The sequence below is a fragment of the Phasianus colchicus genome, chromosome 13 (genome assembly GCF_987193195.1).
Source record: "Phasianus colchicus chromosome 13, bPhaCol1.hap1.1, whole genome shotgun sequence".
NCBI lineage: Eukaryota > Metazoa > Chordata > Aves > Galliformes > Phasianidae > Phasianus > Phasianus colchicus.
Window position 1 is genome coordinate 226,012 of NC_143448.1, and position 23,441 is coordinate 249,452.

At 48.0% G+C, this 23,441-nt stretch overlaps 2 protein-coding genes and 1 pseudogene across 2 annotated transcripts; all 3 read right to left on the bottom strand.

Annotated features, from left to right (window-relative positions):
* Window positions 1-8,916: 8,916 nt before the first annotated feature.
* On the bottom strand, window positions 8,917-10,191 carry LOC149916075 (uncharacterized; annotated as a pseudogene).
* Window positions 10,069-11,402, bottom strand: LOC149916076 (uncharacterized). The gene has a single exon (XM_090149593.1). It carries the CDS (start codon window positions 11,400-11,402, stop codon window positions 10,398-10,400), a length of 1,005 nt encoding a protein of 334 aa, XP_090005719.1. The 3' UTR covers window positions 10,069-10,397.
* Window positions 11,403-14,783: 3,381 nt separating this feature from the next.
* On the bottom strand, window positions 14,784-15,422 carry LOC149916077 (olfactory receptor 14J1-like). Its single transcript, XM_090149601.1, has one exon. The coding sequence runs from the start codon at window positions 15,420-15,422 to the stop codon at window positions 14,784-14,786; it is 639 nt and encodes a 212-aa protein (XP_090005727.1).
* Between the last annotated feature and the right edge of the window lie 8,019 nt (window positions 15,423-23,441).

A 23,441-nucleotide genomic window follows, 5' to 3' on the forward strand; every position in this document is an offset into this window, starting at 1 on the left:
AAAAAAACAGATCTCATGAGTATTTCAGAACTTGAGAGGTGTGTTAACTCATTTTCACTGATTTCCATCCTGGTCTTCAATCCATCCAATTCAATTCAATTCAATTCAATTCAATTGCTTCAGTTTTATTGACAGGAACATCTTTCAGACTTACAGCTTCAAAAATAAAAGAAAATCCATATGTGTTTTGAACAGAGCCTGGCGCTCCCCAGAATTTCCCTGCTGAGAATTGTCCATGGCAGCTCTCAGTGTTTCCACTGAGTCACACTGTGGTACTGAGATCTTCTCACGTTCTCAGACCTTGTTTTAGAAGGTCACATGCAGCACAGGACACTTCATGCCCTTCATGCCAGGTAGCATGCCCCATTTCACTGTGAGCTCACATTCACCCTAGATTTCCTTTTGTTGTGTATATATTTCTAAAAGCCCTTCTGTCTTTGATATGCCTGGGCAGGTTCAACTCTGTGTGAGCTTTAGACTTTCTAAACTAATCTCAGCAGGTACAGTAGGACAAACACTCTGCGTTGCTCCCAGCTGACCACTTCTTGTTTCCAATTCCTATATCTGCATTCTTTCTGTACTGGGCACCACAGACACTTGAAGAAGCCAAGGTGTGCTCTCCTGAAACCCAAGGTGTGAACTTGACTTCTGCCCTCCCTTCGGACTCCACAGCTCCACCATCCCATGGCCACTGCAGACCAGGTTCACTTGGACCTTCAAATTCTCCACCAGCCCTTCCTTGCCAGTGAGTATGAGATGCAGCAGAGCACCTCTCCTCTTTGGTTTCTCTAAGGCTTGGTGAAAAAACTGTCAGCTGTGCTCTCCAGGGATATCCTGGATCTTGTATGCCCTGCTGTGCTGTCCCTGCAACAGATACTGCAGTGGAAAAGGCCCCCAAAGGGGACAAGGGCCTGAAACATCAGGCTCCTCTCTGTCTGCATTGGGCACCTTCCACTTCCTCCTCGTGATCAGGAAGCCAGGAACAGACACTGTTGGTCTCCTCTATTTGCCATTGCCATTCACTCTCACCTGGCTGCTCTGCCATCCCAAGGAAGAGCTCAGGGCACACCCACAGAGGGCAGTTGCTCTTTTTTGTCTCCTCTCCCATCTATCATGAAGACTCGTGCTACAGTCCAGTTGTGTTCCTGTGATCCAAATAAGAGCTCAGGCCTGCAAGTGTACAAAGCTATGTAGCCCAGCACATACTGGTGTTCTCATCAGTGTAAAATCACATAAGAAAACATCCTATTCAGGAGGCATTATTGGATTCAGTGCATCCATGGTATCTATGAAGGTGGCACATAATCATTGGACCCATTATGGGTAGCTAAGTTATCCAAGCAGCATGGATACTCCTGGACATGTCTTTCCTGAAGGCCCTGTGCTGCATTTGCAGCTGCATGTGAGTGTGCTGGACAGCCCAGGGAACTGGCATGACACTAGGCTGCTTCTGATGTCATTCACATGAGAGCACATAGAAAACTGAGGCTTCTTCAGATGAAGAACAAAGATGTGTGTCAGCTCTGTAGTGCCTTGAGCTCCAGAATAGGCAGCAGATGGAGAACAGAGGAAGATCTGCCTCTTCTTTTGTGAGCTCATCCATTTAGTCAGCTGAATAACTCTGCCTGCTCCACGGAGATGAGTAAAAAAGACATACTCCAGTGCCCTAAACGCAGTGGTCTGTTGTCATTTAGGATGGCCAAGAATAGCTCTAACCCCTCTCTGGCCCTCAGCTGATGCTCAGGAAGGAGGTGTCTGTCTCAGGGATTTCCCACACACTTCACAAGCACTGGCACACATCCAGGAGCACCGCAGGCACCTTGGTCATCACCCAGGGTCTGTGTGTGAGCAACTGACTCTCCACTGGAGGACCAAGGACTCAGAGCAGGAGCTCACATGCAGGCAACTCCTTGTGCACATCTGAACTGAACCAGAGAAATCGCAAACCCATTTCCACCATAGAGTTTCCATCTAGGGATGAGATGCCCGCACTGCCTCGGCTGGATCACTGCCCTGCCCAGGGCAAGTCCACCCCTCCCTGTCCTTGCCTGTGTGCTCTTTTTGTTACAGCAACACTCACTGAAGGGCTAACCGTATGTCTGGAATTGGTCCTTGTCCAGTGGGCATTTGGTGGTTAATGCAGCAGATTTCAGAGTACAATCATGACACTGCTGTCTTTTAGGAGCTGTTGGCCACGGAGACCCAGGGACATCTCAGGAGAGATCATCGGGAGGTTAGAAATCACATCCTCTGCTGCTGAGCTGTTCTGGGCTCCCGGGACACAGGGAGCTCCTACAAGTGGGCAGTGCTGCAGAGACACAGCTCTGACTAAGAGCAGCTCCCATGTACTCTGCATCAGTACTAGCAGCACGTTCTGAGGTGACATGAAGATAGAAGAGAAAGGAGAGAGGGATTACAGGATGTGTGGGGTGTGAGCAGGCTGCGACCTCACTGCAGGAGCATTGCTTTCAGCCATTGACACAGTAAGTCTCTCACCATAGGTAATGCAAACACTTTTCTAAGAGGGATCACCAAATCTGGCACATCCCAGTGCAGATCAGGCTGCATACACTCTGTGTTTCTTTATCACGGAATAAAAGCTGTTCCAGCTGAGGTCTTCAGCGTCAGAGCACAGCCCTGAGGGCACATCAAGAGAGAACCCTAAAGTGCATTTTACCTCTCTGCTTTCCTTTAACGTATATATTCTTTCAATAAAGCCATGGGAGTTCTCTTAGGTTCCCTTTTTCACTTGAAAAAATGAACATGCACTTAGATAGTGCCCTGCAGACAGGGTGGGTTCTGGACAGCAAATAGGAATGCAGAGCGTTTGGGCTGGTGTCTGTATGCTCAGTCAGGGAAATGACAGGAAAACAGCCCTCAGGATGAAAATCTGCAGACCACAGAGATATGATCAGGGAATTACCCCCTTCAGTGCTGGGACCTTCCTCTGAGCAAGCTCCCACCTAGAAACGCCTCTGCCCACATGGCCATGGGGTCCGATGCATGAACCACCTCCTGTGCAGGCAGAGCTCCAGCACAGCAGAGCAGCATCTCCCCAGGCACGTGTCCATCACCCCCTGCAGTGCACAGGGGCTGGGAGCCACTGTGTGGGGCTGTGGGCAATGCAGTCTGTGAGGCTGGGAAGGAGCTGGCTTTCCCTTAATGAGATGCCATCAGTAGGACACAGCTCCCTGAGGTGCCCTCCAGAGCCATGAGCTGACGTTCAGAATGCAAATCTTTCCCATAGCCTGGACAACAAATTTGAGGGAAGTAGCAGAGAGATGCAATATGCAAGGAAGTGCTGTGGGGCTGGTAAAATGAATGTTAGGTTTCCTTTGCAATACGTGTGGTGATGAGGCACTGCTGAAGTACGTTGAGAAATGAGGAATATTCCGTGACGGGAGTGGATTCCTCTGCTCTCAGCTGTGTCGGCCTTCTTTTCACAATGTTTTGGGAGTGTAATCCTTCTCCCTCTTCAAAACTGACAAGCTCAGAGCTATTAGAAACAAGCCCAACCAGCTGCCCTTTCTCCGCACTAAGCAGACATGAATCCTTTTGCCTCTCAGGTCTCATAGGCATTCATACTGAGTACAGCAGAAGTGCTCCAAATTTCTCAATTCAGCAAACACAGAGTGAGAGGAGGGAGTGCAGAAGAACTATCACTGCAACTTCCATTTGTGATCCACATATTTTTGGCATAAAGTCCACAGATGCTGACAAGCACCTCCATATTGGAATTTAGTTTGTGTGACACATTTTGAAAAGAAAACCTTTCCCTACACGACCACATTTCCCTGTCCCTATGGGGACAAGACTGCTTCCTGAAGAGAAAAAGTGCAGAAGCCCTCAAGGCAAACTCAACGTCAAGAAAAGTAGCTCACATTATTGGGGTTGAATGAACATTTTCCACACTGAAATCTCTGTCTTTAACTTTTGTACTCCTTGGACAGGTTATTGTGGCAAAAGGCAGCAGATGCCCAACAGCAGCTCCATCAGCGAGTTCCTCCTGCTGGCGTTGGCAGACACGCGGCAGCTGCAGCTCCTGCACTTCTGGCTCTTGCTGGGCATCTACCTGGCTGCCCTCCTGGGCAACGGCCTCATCAGCACAGCCGTAGCCTGCCACCACCGCCTGCACACCCCCATGGACTTCTTCCTCCTCAACCTCGCCCTCCTCGACCTGGGCTGCATTTCCACCACTCTCCCCAAAGCCATGGCCAATGCCCTCTGGGACACCAGGCACATCTCCTATGCTGGATGTGCTGCACAGGTCTTTTTCTTTTTGTTTTTGTTATCAGCAGAATATTGCATTCTCACCATCATGTCCTATGACCGCTACGTTGCCATCTGCAAGCCCCTGCACTACGGGACCTTGATGGACAGCAGAGCTTGTGCCACCATGGCAGCAGCTGCCTGGGGCACTGGGGTTCTCTTTGCTCTGCTGCACACTGCCAATACATTTTCACTGCCTCTCTGCGAAGGCAGTGCAGTGGATCAGTTCTTCTGTGAAATCCCCCAGATCCTCAAGCTCTCCTCCTCAGAATCAGACTACCTCATGGAAATTGGACTTACTGTCCTTAGAGTTCTTGCCTTTTTTGGTTGTTTTATATTCATTGTTGTGTCCTATGTGCAGATCTTCAGGGCTTTGCTGAGGATGCCCTCTGAGCAGGGACGGCACAAAGCCTTCTCCACGTGCCTCCCTCACCTGGCCGTGGTCTCCCTCTTTCTCAGCACTGATTTTTTTGCCTACCTGAAGTCACCCTCTCTGTTGTCCCTTTTACTGAACCTGGTGGTGTCATTTCTGTACTCGGTGGTGCCTCCAACACTGAACCCCCTCATCTATAGCATGAGGAACCAGGAGCTCAAGGATGCAGTGAGGAAAATGATGTCATGGACAAATTCCATCTATGGCAAACAGGCTCAGACTCTAATGTGAATGATACAAATTGTTTTTTACAGGTTCTCACATCAATTATATACACTCACAAGTTTCCTTTTTTACCTTTCCTATCAGCCTTTACAACTTTCCCATTTGCCTTTTCATGTTGACAAAGTATTCCACAAACATTCCTTTTCCGTGCAGACAGGCAGTAACCCAATCAGAGCTGTGCACCATTCCTTTTACTTTTCTTCTAGAGATATCCTTTGTTCTCAGCCTTGCTTTCTCATGCTGCTTGTCTTGCTCCACCACTTCTGCTCTAAATAGTCTATCTTGTATTCCCACATCCACCAGGGATAAACTTCTCATCTGTCTCTACAAATAATTCTAAGTCTGTCCAGTAACAGGCTTACATTATGATTTTTAATGTTTATAATATTTATTTATATTAATAGATACGTTTTTCTCTGCTGTTCGTGTGTGTGTGTGTGTGTGTGAGTATCAGTAGTGGTTATCATGGTCCTATACAAGTGTTTGGCTTCCTTCCACTTGTACTGAGGCATCACCATGCTCTCTTTCTCCTGGAGCCCATATGAACTCTGGGTCAGTGCTGACTCTACCACAGCCTCTGTGTTATCTTTCTGTATCTGTAGGGAAATGAGATGCCAGCAGGCACTGTGGAGGCAGTGGGGATGCAGCAGACCCAGGACAGGAGGCTGAAGGAAGATTCCTCAGGCATACCTGTGCACACACAGTGCCTTTGGAAATGTTCCATTGTCATTCCAAGCATTTTGCACACCCGCAGACTCTCAGGGAGAGGATTTATCAGCACTCATCCCTGTCGACCTGGGTCTGCTGCCCACTCTGATCAGCATAGCCAGCACAGTGTCATCATCAGATCAGATCAGAGGAGGGATGGAGTCTGATGGGAGTTGATGTGCTCATAAAATCTCCCTGAAGAATCAAGTACGACCAGGACCCCATGACCTTGCTGCTGTTGCTCAGTCTCTGTCCCAGGCAGAAGTCCTTGTGACAGTCTCCCAACCCTCAAGCTGGCCATTACCCCAAAGTCAACCATGGTACAAGATGAGTGTGCTGGGGGACAGATGGAACATCAGAGTCTGGTTGTGACCATTCAAAGGGTAATCCCTCTGCTCAGTCCATGCAAGGACGTCAGCCTCTGAGAGCCCACAAGAGGAGGGAGCTGGCAGAGGTGATCCTGGAGCCCTGGAGACCACCCCATGCCTGTGGGGCTATGAAGCAGGGTGCCTCAGGGCACAGATCCAGCAAAGCTTCCTGTTGTGTGAACAGAAAGGAGACACTGCCCAAGGAAGCTAGCAGCAGATCCAGACCTCATGCCAGTGATTTCCAGCAGCACTTTTCACTGTAATCTGCTGAGGGCTGAGGGCTGAAATGGGACCATTCCACATTCTCCCTGGGCTCAGTGCCTTCACTGGGGAGTGGGCAGCCTGACCGCACCCTCTCCCAGCCCAGAGCTCAACGGAGTTCAGAACAGGGATGTCTGTGAGCTGTATAGGATATGTTGGAGCTGGGCAGGGAACAGCCTGTGGGGGAGGCTGCTGGAGCAGAAGGTCAGTGCATGCTGACAGGGGCTGTGCTGGGGGCACATCTCTGTACCACTGCACGCATGCTGCCCCACACAGTGCCTGCACTGAGCTCCCTGTGGGGCGGTGGGGGAGGGCTATTCTGCAGAGGGGAAGGCATATGGAGCCTCATGCTGCGGGGCTGGGACCCCAAAATCACCCTGGAACTCAGCACCCAGCTGCGCTGTGCTCACCTTGCCTGGCTCCCAGGTGCCCCTCCTCAACAGGATAGGGGAGAAAACACAACTCAACAATTCCTGGGTTGAGGGAAAAGGTGCTTTCTTCTTTCCTTGCTTAAAACCCAGTGACAATAAACTGTGCGTGTTTATGGCTACATATCAAATGCAGGCTTTTTCCTGCAAACTTTGGAACAGCTGATGAATTCAGCGTCCCTTTCACCTTAATATATTAATTGAAACAACGCCTAACCCACAACACATTTGACTAATAGTTTACATAATTTAAATCATTTCCAAGACAGAAATCTGCTCACAGTCAGTTAGGATTTCACATCCTTCATATTTCTTACCTATTTACTGTAATTAAAGTGATTTGCTGTGTTTGTATTTAAGTTTTGTTCTCTCACCTTGTTTGAAGGGTGAGAAAAGGGCCCCACAGTAAAAGAGTAGAAGGTGAGAAAAGGGCTTCACAGGGACTGAGGATAGGGGTAGTTAGAGATAGCTTATAGAAGCAAGAATGTAGAGATTGTTAAAGAAATAAGGGATGGCAGACACTGGGTCTGGGATAGTGAAGGGGATGAAGGCCATACTGATAAGGCTTGAGAACAACCCAAGGACATTTGGCAGGAAGGTGATGAGATGTCCACAGGGCAAGAAGAAACAGGTTTGGGGGGATGTCCTCCTGAAAGATCAGAAGTTTACAGCAAGAAAAGTCAAAAGCTTTTGTGAGGAAGACAACAAATCTTCATCCCATGACCCACAACGCACGTGCAAGAGGGGAGGGTCTGCATGCTAATGAACTCTCGGGGGTGTAATGAATATGTATCTGAATTCCAGGAAAACTATTGATTATGCATTGTTTGGCCTATATCTGTAGCACCATTTTTCCAGATGGTGTACAAGTGGATCTACCCCTTTGCACCCGGTGTCTGCGCAGCACTGAATAAACTGTACCTGCTTTGCAACCTTACTTGGGTTACAGAGCTTGATTCCGCACGTCTGCACTTAACTCTGGTTTTATTCACACTTTTCTCCGGGTTGTACTGACACCCTACTCCAGGTCTGTACGCTCTCCCTTCTGGGCCTAACCCCTCTTTACTCTGGGTGTTTCTCACACTTGACTCCGAGTTTACTCACACTTTACTCCTGGTTTGCTCCCAGTTTTCTACCAGTTTACTCACACTTTACTCCTGGTTTGCTCCCAGTTTTCTACCAGTTTTACTCACACTTTGCACAAGGCTTGCACACTCTTTACTCTGGGTTTACTCTTACTCTACTAGAAAGGTGGGCTCACACCTTTCTCCGGGTTTTCTCACACTTCACTTGGGCTTACCTCACACTTTACTCCAAGTTTACTCATGCTTTACTCTGGGTTTACTCACACTTCTTTTTTGAGTGTTGTTGACTCACACTTGACTCAAGGTTTCCTCAAACTTTTCTTCAACTTTTCTCACACTTTCCTCTGGCTTTACTCAGGCTTTTCTCTGGGTTTTACTGACAACATACTCTGGGTGTGTACACTCTCTCTTCTGGGCCTACACACACTTTACTCTAGGTGTTTCTCACACTGGACTCCGGGTTTGGTCACACTTTACTCCTGGTTTGCTCACAGCTTTCTACCGGTTTTACACACACTTTGCACAAGGCTTGCACACTTTTTACTCTGGGTTTGCACTTGCTCTACTCTGGGTGGACTCACACCTTACTCTGAGTTGTACTCACACTTTACTCCTCATCTACTAACACTTTACTCCGGGTTTTCTCACACTTGACTTGGGCTTACCTCACACTTTATGCCAAGTTTGCTCACTCTTCTTTCTGGGTTTACTCACACTTCTTTTTTTGTGTGTGTGTTTTACTCAAACTTTACTGAAGGTTTTGACGTGTGGAAATCAATCCCTATAGCCTGTAAGGATATAGAGAAGTTATTTTTTATTGGCAATTGCACAAAAGCCCTGGTGCAGGGGGTATCATTCCCTATTTTGGGTGTGTACACCCTCTCTTCTAGGCCTACCCACACTTTACTCTGGGTGTTTCTCACACTTGACTCCGAGTTTACTCAGTTTTCTCCAGGTTTTACTTACACTTTGCACCAGGCTTGCCCACCCTTTACTGTGTGTTTGAACTTACTCTACTCCGCGTGAACTCAATCCTTCCTCTGGGATTTACTCACACTTTACTCCACACTTTTAGTACTCTTTACTATAGGAAAGAAAGACTTTAAAGGGCACCTGTTTCCGAGTAGGAAACCCCTAGTTCCTCACGTTCCTATGGCCCGGCCAGGGTTCACGCCGTCCCCGCTGTGACCCCACCATCTCACCACGTGCACACCAATGTGATGTTAGGCAGGATGGCGTTTATTGCAAGCGAAACAGCAACTTATATACTTTACATGCTTATCTATGTTACTACGTCCATGTGCGTTTACTCATGTCTAGTACATCTACGCCTCCAAGCGCGCGTCAGTCCCTTATCACAGAGCAGGGGAAGTCCTATCGCGTCACAGCCCGATACCCCGCAAACGCCTACTGCAACATCTCCCCCTCCCCATGCTCGGTAAAGCCTTGCCCCGTTACAGCACGATACTCGCATACGCCTAATAGCCCTAGTGAAGGTTATACAAATGATTATATGTTGCGTTCCTTACAGTCTCTCACGTAGCTTAAGATACTCTATTCGTTGGTCAAAAGTTCTCTCTATCATGTGTTGCAAGCGGCGTTGCATGTGCCAAATTCTTACATATAATATGACTACAAGCACTAAGCAAACTACTGTTAGAGTTAATATGATCACAACTGGGTGCAGAATAGCGTTAAACACTCCTCTCGCTGTAGGCGACCGTCCAAGAAGCACTTCCCACCAGTGATGTTCTCCGTCCTTCTTTATCCTTTCTAGGACACGATGTATCTCTTTCGTATCATGGTGAACAGTGATCAAGGTTTTCTGTCCATTGTTCCGAATGCATTGTAGCAATTGGTACAGGTCATCGTGTCGCAGCAGTTTCCTCACTAAATCAAGGTCCATTCCAATAGGAGTTGGTAGTAAGTCCTGAATCAATGTGTAATTAGACTGCAATAACTGAAGTGATGTAACTGGAGCTGTAAATTAAAATCGCACCCTACAATATTAGTAAAGTTACAGGTACAGAGATTTGAATAACTACCAGTATAGAATTACAAGGGGTCCTCATACAAACACATCAGTCCCCAATATATACAAGCACTGTTTCTGGTACCTCATTAGGATGAATCTCAAAATGGCAGATGTTCTGTTCAGTATCAAGATAAATGTCTTGAGCCTTGGGGGTGTTACCTTCACAAACAAAGCCTCGTTGTTCCCGTACAGCACATGAGCTAACATCTACAGTTTGCCATTTTTTCCCTTTTTTCCAAGCCCATTCTCGATGTTTTATTGGATAAAGTATTACCCCATCATGATTCAATCCCAACGCAATAATTGAATACATCGTGTACACTGAAGCATTGCATTTAGCACAAGCGTTGTCATATTGGCTTGTTTTGCAGACCAACATGCCAGTCTTTCTATTCTATAAAGCTGCTGCTGCTGAAACACCAGGCATGAAGAATGAAGCAAAGATGTGTACTGTGACGCTCCACAACTCAACTTCATCATCACACTCAGGTTCCAGACTTATATCGCGGCGATGCCTATTAGGATGTAAGCTATGAGACACACTAAGACAGCCAGTATGATTTGGAACAAGCATCATTAGCTTCCCTAAGTAACACAGGTCACCAAGGGGGTTCTTTGGGATACCCTGCCAGGCTCTATCTCCACATATTGGCTGCATCGAAAACAAGGCCCTTGTCGCTGCAGAGATCTTTGTTGTCGCAGGCCGACATACTGGATAATTTCTCCCGGGGTGTTAAGCGTTCCTGGGGTGGCCCACAACAATGCCCTAACGTTCCTCCCAGAACTAACTACCCCTTCATCTGCTGAGCTGTTGCTCCAGCTATTGCCCGAGCTATCGCCCTTGGGTGTAATCTGAGACAGCAGGCCTTTTGTCTGGTCCCTCTCCGTGCAGGCAGTAAGCTGTACTCTGCCTCCCTGGGTTCCCTGCTGCAGTGAGGGGACCGAATTCCCCCTGTGCTGCAGAGCTGGGAGCAAAGTGGGATGGGAAATGCCACGACAGAGCGCTGCCCTGGCCTGTGCTGCAGTAAGCTGATCCCGCCCGTGTGGGTCGCACCCTCCTCCGCTCCCTTGAGCCAGGGTGCACTGACACAATTCAGATAAAGGATACAACGTTTCACCCGACCGATCTGGGAATGACGGTGGGGGGTGAGTTAGTGAACTTCCGCCGTCTTGTTGTCTGTCTTCTTTCGGACTGGGTACCGTCGGTTCAGCCGGCACCTCTGTCTCCTCTCGGCCCCTGCAAACAACAACCGCTCCTGAGCCCCCTCCGGAATCCCTCGGGTCCTGTGTCCCGCCCCCGTCGCCTAAACCCGGAAGCAGCCGAGCCTCTGCCTCTCTGGCCGCTCTGAGAGCTCCCAAAAGTAAGCCCCAAGTTTTAAGCTCAGCGCCCTTTTGAGCGCTCATCGCATGGTGCGCGAGCACCGTGGTGAGAGAGTCCCACCTCTGATGGTCGAGAACATCATAGGGGGAGCGTATCTGCCCCTCCCGCTCCAGGCGGGAGAGAACGGCAGCTATCTCTTTCTTAGAAGGAGGATGCTTGCCGCAATATTCTTTGCAAAAATGCAAAAGTACCTTCATAACAGATTCCATGATCAGCGCCCCGCCGTCCCCTCGGGTTTACTGCACCAAAGCTATTTTAAGCCATGTAGCATAGGAACGTGCCTCACACGGGGCACCACTTGTTTCCGAGTAGGAAACCCCTAGTTCCTCACGTTCCTATGGCCCGGCCAGGGTTCACGCCGTCCCCGCTGTGACCCCACCATCTCACCACGTGCACACCAATGTGATGTTAGGCAGGATGGCGTTTATTGCAAGCGAAACAGCAACTTATATACTTTACATGCTTATCTATGTTACTACGTCCATGTGCGTTTACTCATGTCTAGTACATCTACGCCTCCAAGCGCGCGTCAGTCACTTATCACAGAGCAGGGGAGGTCCTATTGCGTCACAGCCCGATACCCCACAAACGCCTACTGCAACAGGCACCCAATATAAATGTTTCCTGATTTAAAGTAGTGCAACTTGTTGCTTTTGGGGAATCATTCACCATTTGATATTGATTCAGAGTGTCTCTGAAGGAGATCTACATAGGCAGGAAAAGCAATTGCTTGAGGTCTGATACAGTACGGACAACCTGACTGCTCACCTCCCCAGGCCTGACGTGTCTGCTGTATGCCACCTGGCACTTGCATCACTTTTCCCGACAGCAGAATCCTCCACTGAAATCTACAGCTGGACGTTACAGTTCCTTTACACCGTTCCTTCACCTGCTTTCCTTAGAGAACTGTCTACACACAAACACAGGGCGCTGCTTCCTACTTTAAAACAAACAACAGTAAAGCATGATACAATTTCACTAAAACAAGACACACTCCTCAGCCGTATCCCACCAGCATGGTTCACTTCCCAAAAGGATAAGTACTTTACATAGGTAGACAGGAAACAATAAATATTAATAGGAAATGCATATTAATTGAAGGATAAATGACAAGGAGCAAAGCTCCACTGTGTGATCACAAGCATTCCATGCCATCTCCAGAGGCCCCAGAGGTCCTGTCTGGGACAGGCAGCTTTCTGAGAGGACCTGCAGGAGACCTGAGCCCCTGGAAGCTGCAGATGGAACTTGGGAAGAGGGTCTCAGGGCAGTAACTGCCAACTGTTGTCTTTGTCCCTGTAGCTACAGCCCAACCCAACGCACTCAATGCCCCCCAGACAACTTAGTGGAGCCCTGGGGGTGACCCAGCACTGAAATGGCCATTAGGATGCCAAGAAACTGATTTATTCTCAATAAACAGAAACATTCATGAACCATTGTGGGTCATTGGTGTCAAACTCAGCCTAAAAGACTCAAGTATAGGTCACAGTCACTGCGGTGAAACCCATAACAGTGGGAAAAAGTCCCACCAAACTATGGAAGTTGAAAAAGAACAGTGTGAAAAGAACTATCAGGTCAGTCCTCAGATGAAGGGTATGTAAAATTTATTGGCTTCAGAGGCGGAGAGCAAAAGGCATTGGATTGTGACTCAAAGAACTAAAAGAGGTCTAATTCATTTAATCCATGAGCTAATGCAAACACTGTCAGAGTGAAGGACACTGGTTTATGACATAACGTGAGGAAGAAAGGAGGTGGCTGGTCTATGAAACGTCGTTCCTGTGCCATGACCAATGCAGATAGCGCTGGAGTAGAAGCTCCGGGCCACAAGCACACTGAGCACAAGTCCTCACTTGCCAAATGAACATGGAGGCCTCCACTGAAAAAATGCTGCTTCACATCACCTTTTCTCTCTGGACTCTGCTCCACACCATCAAGCCCACTATCAGTACCCCCAGGAGCCTGCCAGGCTGGCAGCTGGGAAGAGTCAACGTGGGGACAGGAAGCGCATCCCTACAGCACTCATCCCAGCAGGGACAGGACAGGGCAGAGGAGCAAGGGAGAGGCAGGCTGAGGACAGGTGGCTGGAGTGGTGATGTGAGCTCACTGTCACTGCAGCACCTGAATGGCCCCTGGAAGATGTGCCGGCCGGCAGCACTGGGAGGTCATGGAGTGCATCAGCAGTGACAGCACTGGAGAGGGGAGGGCAAGGCGGGTGGCAGAGCTCCATCCAGGTGCTGGCTGCGGGTCCTCTCTGGTGCAGCCACCTGCAGCAGGAGGGCAAGCAGAGCATGTTCCTTCTCATCCATCCTCTAACTCACAGCAATTCTCCATAGCGCTTCTCCAGGACCAGCCCTACTCCCACAGATCCTTGTCCAGGGCAGTGTGTCCTTGCTGGCCTGGCAGAAGCTCCCTGTTCCCTCCTGCTTCCCTCCCCATGCTCTGTGCAGGGCCCTGAGCTGGTGGAGCTGCTCTGCAGAGCGAGGGAGCTGTGGTGCCCTTGGACTCCGGGCTGACCCTGTGCTGCTCAGGGTGGAGGCAGTCCCAACTGGATGGGATCTCTATTGTTGAGTCTCTCTCCATCTGCCCAGTTGGCTCAGCAGCACCACTGCAGAGCCTTCATTTGCCTGTGGGTTCCTCAGACTCCCCTGTTCCTTTGAATCAGTGGTCTGTTATTGCATAAGGAACTATTCTTTGCCTTATACTGACACAGTCTCTTACACTGTCCCTGGAGATCCCCTGGCATCTCCAGGATGCTTCAAATTCCTGTCCAGGACAGCATCTGCCATTAGTCCCACCACAGTAGGGACAGTCCCACAGAGACATGTTCAAGACCCGTTACCATTTGCTGGGCCATGTACAACCAAGAAGGGAGCTCTCATCCATCCTTTTGTCCTCATTGATCACCCTGGGACTTTGCACCATGCAGAACCCCTGGAAAGCAAGAGGACTTTCCCGAGGGCAACTCCTTGGCTGTATTCCTGGCACAGATTTGGAAGGGGTGTTCAGCCCTCTGGCCCTGCCCTGAGCAGCCCCTTCTGTTATGATGGTCTCAGCAGGGTGGCCAGCTGTGGCACACTCCTGCACACTGCCTGCCTGCCTGCAGCCAAAGGGATGCCACCATAGAGACAACAGCACTGTCACCAATTGCACCAGAACTGAGAGCTGACACAAATGCATGGACACAAGAGAGCAGTTGGGAACATAAAGAGAGCAGCACTGAAAAGGCCACGTCCTGCTGCTGCCCATGGCCGTGGCTCCAGGGAAGCAGCAGCACAATTCAAAGGCAGCAGAAAGTCCCCTCCAGGCTGTGATGAACATCCCTCAGGGACACTGCTGCTCCTTGTGGCATTTGTGTCTTAGTTCATGACCTTCTGCTGATGATCCATACTGGATGGGAGGCAAAACAAATGATGCTGTGTTGATTTCTTTATCTATTCATAGAACCTGGTTCCTTAAGTACAATAGGTTCAACACATGGAAGTAAAAATAAGTAACAAAAAGACTGATGATGAATATTATTTAATTGGAATTAAATTTATTTTAAGTATGACAAAGAAATATGAAGAAAAAATGGAAACATCACATAAAATCGATCACACTTTGCCTAACTTCTTTGCAGTCTTGAGGGTATGATGAACATCGTTTTGATGGAGAAACAATGTATAACGGATAACTTTCCTGACGGCACCCTTGAGCTCCTGGTTCCTCATGCTGTAAATGAGGGGGTTCATTGCTGGAGGCACCACCGAGTACAGAAATGACACTACCAGGTCCAGGGATGGGGAGGAGAGGGAGGCAGGCCTCAGATGGGCAAAAAAAGCAGTGCTGAGAAACAGGGAGACCACGGCCATGTCAGGGAGGCATGTGGAGAAGGCTTTGTGCCGTCCCTGCTCAGAGGGCATCCTCAGCACGGCCCTGAAGATCTGCATGTAGGACAGCACTATGAATAAAAAACACCCAAATAAGACAAGGACACCAGCCATGATAAGTCCAACTTCCCGGAGGTAGGATTCTGAGCAGGAGAGCTTGAGTATCTGGGGGATTTCACAGAAGAACTGATCCACAGCATTGCCTTGGCAGAGAGGCAGTGAAAATGTATTGGCAGTGTGCAGCAGGGAATAGAGAACCCCAGTGCCCCAGGCAGCTGCTGCCATGGTGGCACAAGCTCTGCTGTCCATCAAGGTCCCGTAGTGCAGGGGCTTGCAGATGGCAACGTAGCAGTCATAGGACATGATGGTGAGAATGCAATACTCTGCCGATAGCAGAAAGACAAACATAAAGGTCTGAGCAGCACATCCTGCGTACGAGATGTGCCTGGTGCCCCAGAGGGCATTGGCCATTGTCGGAGCTCGGCGGGAGACAAACACACAACCACAGAATTGATCAGAAAGTCTCAACTTTAATCAGAAGGTTGCGTGCATTTATGTTGGCGCTAATGAAGCTCATACATATTGCAAAGCCTGAGCTCCTGATAGGCTCTTCAGCTACTTGTTGCCCCAGCCCTTCTTTGTACTTTTTGTGATTAGACCATGCCATACATCTTTCTTATTTCTACATTCTCCTGCCTTCCTACACATCCTGTTAGTTTGCTCAAGGACTGTCTCCTCGTTAGCCTTGTTTACATCCTGTTACATTGCTCAAGGACTCTCGTCTCATTAGCCGAATACTGTCTGTGTGGCCTTTCTCAGCCAGCCAGGTCTCAATCACGCTCTCCACAAGCCCTGGCTTTGGGGAGAGTGGTGGAGATGCAGCCCAGGTCGAGGAGGGCAAGGTTGAGGAGGAAGAAGTCCATGGGGGTGTGCAGGCGGTGGTGGCAGGCTACGGCTGTGCTGATGAGGCCGTTGCCCAGGAGGGCAGCCAGGTAGATGCCCAGCAAGAGCCAGGAGTGCAGGAGCTGCAGCTGCCACGTGTCTGCCAACACCAGCAGGAGGAACTTGCTGATGGAGCTGCTGTTGGGCATCTGCAGTTCCTGGGCATGGAGTCCTGTTCACAGTGCGGAAGATAATGATAAGTCAAGACCATGTTTATTCTTTCTCCTGGGGAAAATGCTCATTTAAATCCATAACTTGTGCTTAACTTCATGATCTTCAGCATCCCTTAAGAAGGAGAGGCTTAAGGAACTCTTACTTCTTTCATTTTGTATTCTTATGCCATTTGAATATTATCATCTTAGGAGCTCTTTCTATGCCTCATATCTTTACTCCAACTGCTCTTAGAGCCCCCAACCCCAGCCTCTGTGCACTTAAATTAGTGTTTGAGAAATCTGTCTGTTTGCAGGATAAGTGCATTATTCAAGTCTGCAGAAAGAGACGTTTATTTCATCTTGTTCCATCCTTCGGGGAAGGACAGACTGAAAGCGCATTCAGTGTGACTGTACACAAAACAAATGATTGATAAGAACTCTGGAGTCTCAGAGCTGCGTTCAAAGTTGAAAACCCCTTTTAGATTTCAGCCTCCAATCCTTTTTGTATAAAATGAACCTAAAAATGATATAAAAGCACTATAATATAAAAGGAAAATCTGTAGAGGAACCTATGAGGAGTGGTGCCCTGCTGGATCACATGCTAATTTGCAAGGAAGGGCTTGTGGGGAATGTGAATGTGAAAGTGAATCTGGGCTGCAGTGGCCATGGGATGGTGGAGCTGAGGAGTGTGGATGGGAGGACAAAAGACAAGCTCAGCTTTGGGCTTCAGGAGAGACACCTTGGCTTCTTCAAGTGTCTGTGGGGGTACAGTCCAGCAGGGTAAGGCTCTGAGGCGCATAGGGTCAAAAAATGTGGTAACTATGTATCACTGCTTCCAAACAGAATAAATCCATTCCAAGGAAGAGGAAGCCAAGTAAGAATGTCTGAATTGCTGAATGACTGGGAAAGATTGACCTGGTCAAACCCAAACACAGAAAGGAAGCATACAGGAAGTGGAAACAAGAAATCACCTGGCAGCAATGCAGAGACTTTGTTCAGCATACCTGCTGAGATGAGTATAAGAATGTCAGAGTTCAACTGCAATTGAATGTGCCCAGGCATATCACAGACAAGAAGGGCTTGTAGGAATATGTAAGTGACCAAAAGAAGGCTAGGGAGACTGTGGGCCCACAGTAAAATAGGGCAGGGAACCTGGTGAGACAGGACATGGAAAAGTCTCTGATCCTCATTTCCTTCCTGACCTCACTGTTTATTAGTTGGACTGGCCTCCTAGGAATCCTAGGTGTGAGAGACAGGTGGGAAATGTTGATGCAAGGCAGATGTACTGTTAGTGAAAGTAGAGGTGATCAGGGAATACCTAAGCAAACTGGATCCCGAGTTGGAAGAGACTGACAGAAATTGCAGAATCCTTGAATGGTTTGGGTTGGAAGGACCTTAAAGATTGTGCAGTTCAATCTCCCTTGCTGTGTGCAGTGCTGTCACCCAGTAGATCAGGATGCTTGGGCTTTTGACATCTTGAATATCTCCAAGGATGGGGTATGCACAACAAAGCTGTTTATTCCATGCCTCACATCATGATCTATGGAATGTTAGGAATGTGTTCCAAATGCCTAATGTAAATCTCTCTTTTGCTTTATTGCCATTCTTCCATGTCCTATGATTTGGAAATCAAGTAAAAAGTCTCCAGCTTTGTTATATGAACAAGACCATAGCTAGAAGATGGAGAGAACACATAATGCAGAGTAGTGCCTCCACGTTTCAAATCCCCAACACAAGAAATACGACAGCAAGCTGGAGAGGATTTGGGAAGATTCAAACAGAATGATTGAGGCTGGAACACTTCACCTGTGTGGATAGGGGGATGGAGCTGAGCTTGTCCAGCCTGGAGAAGAGAAGGCTGAAGGGGATCTGACTGCAGCCTGCCAGAACCTTTGAGGAGGTGATGGAGAGCACAGAGCCAGGCCCATGTGTGGGAGGTGAGAGAGGAGAGGTTCAGCCTGTGCATCAGAAAAGCACCATTTTCACCACAAGCTGATACAAGGACTGGTGCAGGTCACCCAATGAGGCTCTGCAGTCTCTACACATGGAGGTTTTCAAAATCCATCAGGAGCAAATGCTGAACAACTTGGTCTGTTCCTCTTTGTGATGGCTTGGACAGCACACATCCTCCAAATTCCCTTCCAGCCTGGCTTAGCTTGTGATATTACACCCTCATGGCCTATTGCTGATGGGCAGACAGCAGATCTTACAGGGCATGAAGCGTGCTGTGCTGCATGTGATCATCTAAAACAAAGTCTGAGAACATGAAAAGAGATCAGAACCACCGTGTGACTCAGTGCAAAGACTGAGAGATGTCATGAACAGCTCTGGGCAGGGAAATTCTGGGGGCACCAGGCTCCATGCAAGACACAAAAGGATCTTCTCTTCTTTGTGAAGCTGTAAGTCTGAACGATGTTCATTAATGCCAATGGAATTGAAAGAATGCTTTGAAGACAAAGATAGAAATCCATAAAAACATGCTAACACACTTCTCAACTTCTAATAATCTCGTGAGTCCTCGCTATTTTTAGGATGAAAACGCTTGTCTTTTGGTTTATTTTGTGTCTTTTTCTGTTTTTAGTTTTTCTTGAAGACAATGTTTTCCAGAAGTGTGTTAGCAGGACATGGATGACTTCAAGTATTTTTTCAGGTACATTCCCTGAGCTACTTGTTCCACACCAGCTCCATGCCTCACATCATGATCCATGGAATGTTAGAAATTCTTTCCAAATGTCTAATGTAAAACTCTCTTTTTCTTTTTTATCATTTATCCTTGTTCTATTATTCAGAAATGATGTAAGAAGTCCATCTCCATAGCTAGAAGATGCAGAGAAGGCATGATGCAGAGTTGTGCCTCTACATTTCAGATCCTCAGCACAGAAAGGAGACTGCAAGTGGGAGTGGATATAAATGTGTTAAAACATCACAACTTCAAATATTCTCATGTGCTCTCTCTCTCTTTGTAACCTGAAAACACTCATATTTGAGGGGATAGCGTGTCTTTTATTTATTCATTTATTTGTTGGATTGTTTGTTTGTTTATTTTCCCTAAAGGGACAGTGTTTTCCAGAACTGTGTTTTCAGGACACAGATGCCTTCAGGCACAGGAACACAGACAGTGGTGCCAGTGCCAATGCCCTGTGACCAATGCCCAGCGTCCACCGCTGCTCTACCCTGCTGCGTATTTGATGTCCCTCATCCTGCAGGTGTCTCCAGCTCTCCTCAGTCAATGACCATGGTTCAAGGCAAGTTTTCATCAGGCCATCTAGACACATGCTTTTCCCACTGCTCTCCAGATTTCCCCATACCTTGCTTGTTCTTCACTCATATACCTCCCAAATATCTGGCTGACCTATCACACTCAGGGAGATTACTGGAATTTGCTCCATCTCTCTCAAGTCTGATGGACTCTTCTCAACTCCTTAACTCTGATTCTATCTATCCCTTCCAATCTCTATCTAACTTGTTTCTTGTACAAATATTCCTTGTGAAAGGCAAACCTCATTAGATGAAGTTTGGATAAGGCACGCAGTTGACCACTGTGTTTTATTGTTCTTTCAATTGCATCACATTTCCTTCTGTCTGCTTGGAAAAAAGAAAAAAAAAAAAAAAAATCTTTCATTACCCTTGTGCAGCTGGTTCTCTGTGGAAAACCAGTGGGAATTGGTGTAAAGGAGGTTTAACACTGAGCGCATGACTGCAGAGGAGAAGTGTGATGGGAGGAAAAGAGATGACAGTCCTATCGGGCCAATGGGAGGAGAAATGGTGTAGGGAAGTTGAGGAAAACATTTGTCCAAACAGTGACAGAGCAAAGCTCATTAGGGGACATCGTGGGTCAATATCAATAGCCAAGTGCTGGTTTAGATTATTGTTCAAACCTAACTGTAAATAAATAAATTGAATTCTTAAATGCCCATTGTTCTCTTCCTCTTCAAACTCTCTCCAGATACCAGTGTCCAGTTTGGTGTACAAGTTCTGAACAGCTGAAGAAGATGACAGGAAGGCACAAGGCACAGGAGGGCTCTTCAGGTTGTAATGGGCCCCACGGGGCATTTGCTGCTGAGCCCATCAACCTCCAGTGCACAGAGAAGATTGCATGAAGTGCTCAAGAAGACCAAGTCAGAAGGAACAGTGAAGTTTCTTGGAGTATTAATGGGCCCCACTGAGGGCCATTGACAAGCCAGCTTCCCCAGGGACTTGTTAGAGCAGATAATTGGAAGCCATGATTGCAGGCAGACCAAGGCACTGGGATGGTGGCTGTGATGCTGAGCAAAGCCTCCTTTGTCTTGTGAAGCAGAAAGGCCAAGGCCTGATCCCCAGAGCCTTGGCAGGGAGATCGTGTCCCTCCTGCTGGCTCAGGGCCCTTCCTGGGGCAGTGGGATGGAGGTTTGTCTGATGTCAAATGAAAGACCAGGGCACAGCAGTTCCCAGACTCTGCATGGGGTGCAGGGATGCCGTGAGGCCCAAGTGCCATGTGGGCAGTGTGTCTCATGCCAGGATGTGGGATGTGAGAAGGGCTCAATCTGGAGAAATAATTCAATCACAACAGAACTTTGAACTTCAGATCTCCCAGGCCCAAGGTAGAGGCACCATTTCCTCACTGGTAGCATTTGGTTCTGGGGATGCCGTGTTTGATGCTCACCCACATGCAGAGCTCCTGTCTGACTGCAACACCACTGTGCTCATATCAGCTGTGACAACACAGTGGAGCTGAAATCACTGAGCTTGTCTCTCCTTTACAGCACAGTGACTCTGACATCACTGCAATACTGACCACTGCCACAACTCAGTAATTCTGACATCACTGCTCTCCACACTACCGAGACAACACCGTGACTATGCTGTCACTGAACTCCTACCCACTGTGACAGCACAGTGATCCAACATCACCGTGCTTGTACCCACTGTCATGGAATCCTGGGACAACCCACAATGGGAAGGACCGATAGTGATCATCAGGTCCAACGTTTGGCTCCCCATGCCCATCATAAAAGCAGAGCATATGACTGAGTGTGTTGTCTTGTTACGGAGTTATCTAGATCAGTGTGTGTCTGTGACAGAGGGCAGAAAGCTTGCAGTCCCACTGGCCAAAAAATAAAGAAATTAAACTAAACTAAACTAAACTAAACTAAACTAAACTAAAACTATAATATAATATAATATAATGTAATATAATGCAATATAATGCAATATAATGCAATATAATGCAATATAATGCAATATAATGCAATATACTAATATATAAAGAAATAATAATAAAAATAATAAAAAACAGCGGCAAAGATCTAAGGAGGAAACTTATTTTTACTAAATATGATATTGGAACCTAAGATAACACAATGTTATAAAATAAAATTGGAATTTAGGGTAATAAATCAAATATAATGAGAGAGTGAGTTTCTGAAAACAACAGTCTTACATTGAACTGAAGGCACACGGCTGGGGCACGCAGCCACACACTGCCAGGCAGCGAGCAAGTGAGAGATCCCGGGACTTCCTCCCATGGCTTCTCTTCCCCTCTGAACTCAGAGTCCTCGGGAAAGGCAGTTCCTCTTCTTTCCTGAGAAACAGATATCCATAAAGTTGTCCATCCACAGAACTGGAGTATTAACTCTTTAATTCCCTGTGCTTTACATTATGTTATTATATGGAATACTGATAACAAGAGTCATAAAACCATGACAGCAGATGGGGCATTTGCAGCTTCGCTAGGCACACACAATTTTTTAGGACAAACAATGCTTCTGGAATCAGCCTGTCTACTGGTGATTAATTCATCTGACTTCAAAGCACGTTTTGCAGAGATGACCCTGTTGTCTATCAGGAGCTGTCAGCCCCGCAGCCCCAAGGGCATCTCCAGGGAGAGCAGTGAGGAAGAGAAAATGACATCCTCTGCTGCTGAGCTGGGGCGGGCTCCTGGGACACAGGGAGCTCCTACAAGTGGGCAGCGCTGCAGAGAGACAGCTGTGCCCAGGAGCAGCTCTTCTGCACAGCACAGCCTGCAGGTGACAGGAGGAGAGGAGAGAAAGGACAGAGAGCTTATAGGATGTGTACGGTGTGAGCAGGTGTTGAGCTCACTGCAGGAGCATTGCTCACAGCCTTTGACAAGGTAAGTCTCACTGCAGGCTTTGACGCTGCCGCCTGCCAGGCTCAGCACTCAGCACTCAGCACTCAGCACTCAGCACTCAGCACTCAGCACTCAGCGCTCAGCCTGCCTGGGGAGCTGCCCAGGCACTGCAGGGAGACGTGTGGGGAGAAAGAGTCCCATGGCAGGCCAGGGGCCTTCTGCTGCCACAGCTGCTGCCTGGGGCAAGGGGATCGCAGATACACTGCACTCCAGAGTGTTTGCAAAGGCACTTTTCAAGAAAAAAGACAGGGCAGGGATTTTCCATTTCCTGTTCTTAGGTAAAGGGAAAGAGTTGGTGGCAGAAATCTGAAAGAAACTGTGACATATGAGCGCATCTCTCAGAATCCTGAACTGTACATTTTTCAATCTGCACTTATATGAACAACCTCCTCATGTGCTTTCAACCTCTCTTCTCCCAAAGGACAGCACCAGCAAAATTGCCATAATTCTCTGCAGACATGAATAATGCACTTATCCTGCAAACCAGCAGCTTTCCCTAACAAAACTTTAAGAGCACTGAGGTAGGGAAGGGCACTGTGAGTGCAGATGGGGTAAAGATATGAGGCATGGAAATTGCTCATAGGAGGAAAATATCCAGGAGTCTGAGGTATGATTAGGAGATGAGAGGAAAGTAAGAGCTCCTTTATCTTCTACCTCTTAAGGGATGGTGAAGCTCAGGAAAATAAATTCAAGTTAAAGAGTTAAATGGACATTTTCCATAGAGGAAGACAATTCTTTTATAGTGTAGCAGGAGGAGCGTCTCTGAGAATGATCTTGACTCATCATTATCTTCTGCAGTCGGCACAGGACTCCATGCCCAGGAACTGCAGATGCCCAACAGCAGCTCCATCAGCGAGTTCCTCCTGCTGGCGTTGGCAGACACGCGGCAGCTGCAGCTCCTGCACTTCTGGCTCTTGCTGGGCATCTACCTGGCTGCCCTCCTGGGCAACGGCCTCATCAGCACAGCCGTAGCCTGCCACCACCGCCTGCACACTCCCATGGACTTCTTCCTCCTCAACCTCGCCCTTCTCGACCTGGGCTGCATCTCCACCACTCTGCCCAAAGCCATGGCCAATGCCCTCTGGGGCACCAGGCACATTTCCTAGTCAGGGTGTGTTGCCCAGGCTTTTCTGTTTGTCTTTCTCATGTCAGCAGAGTATT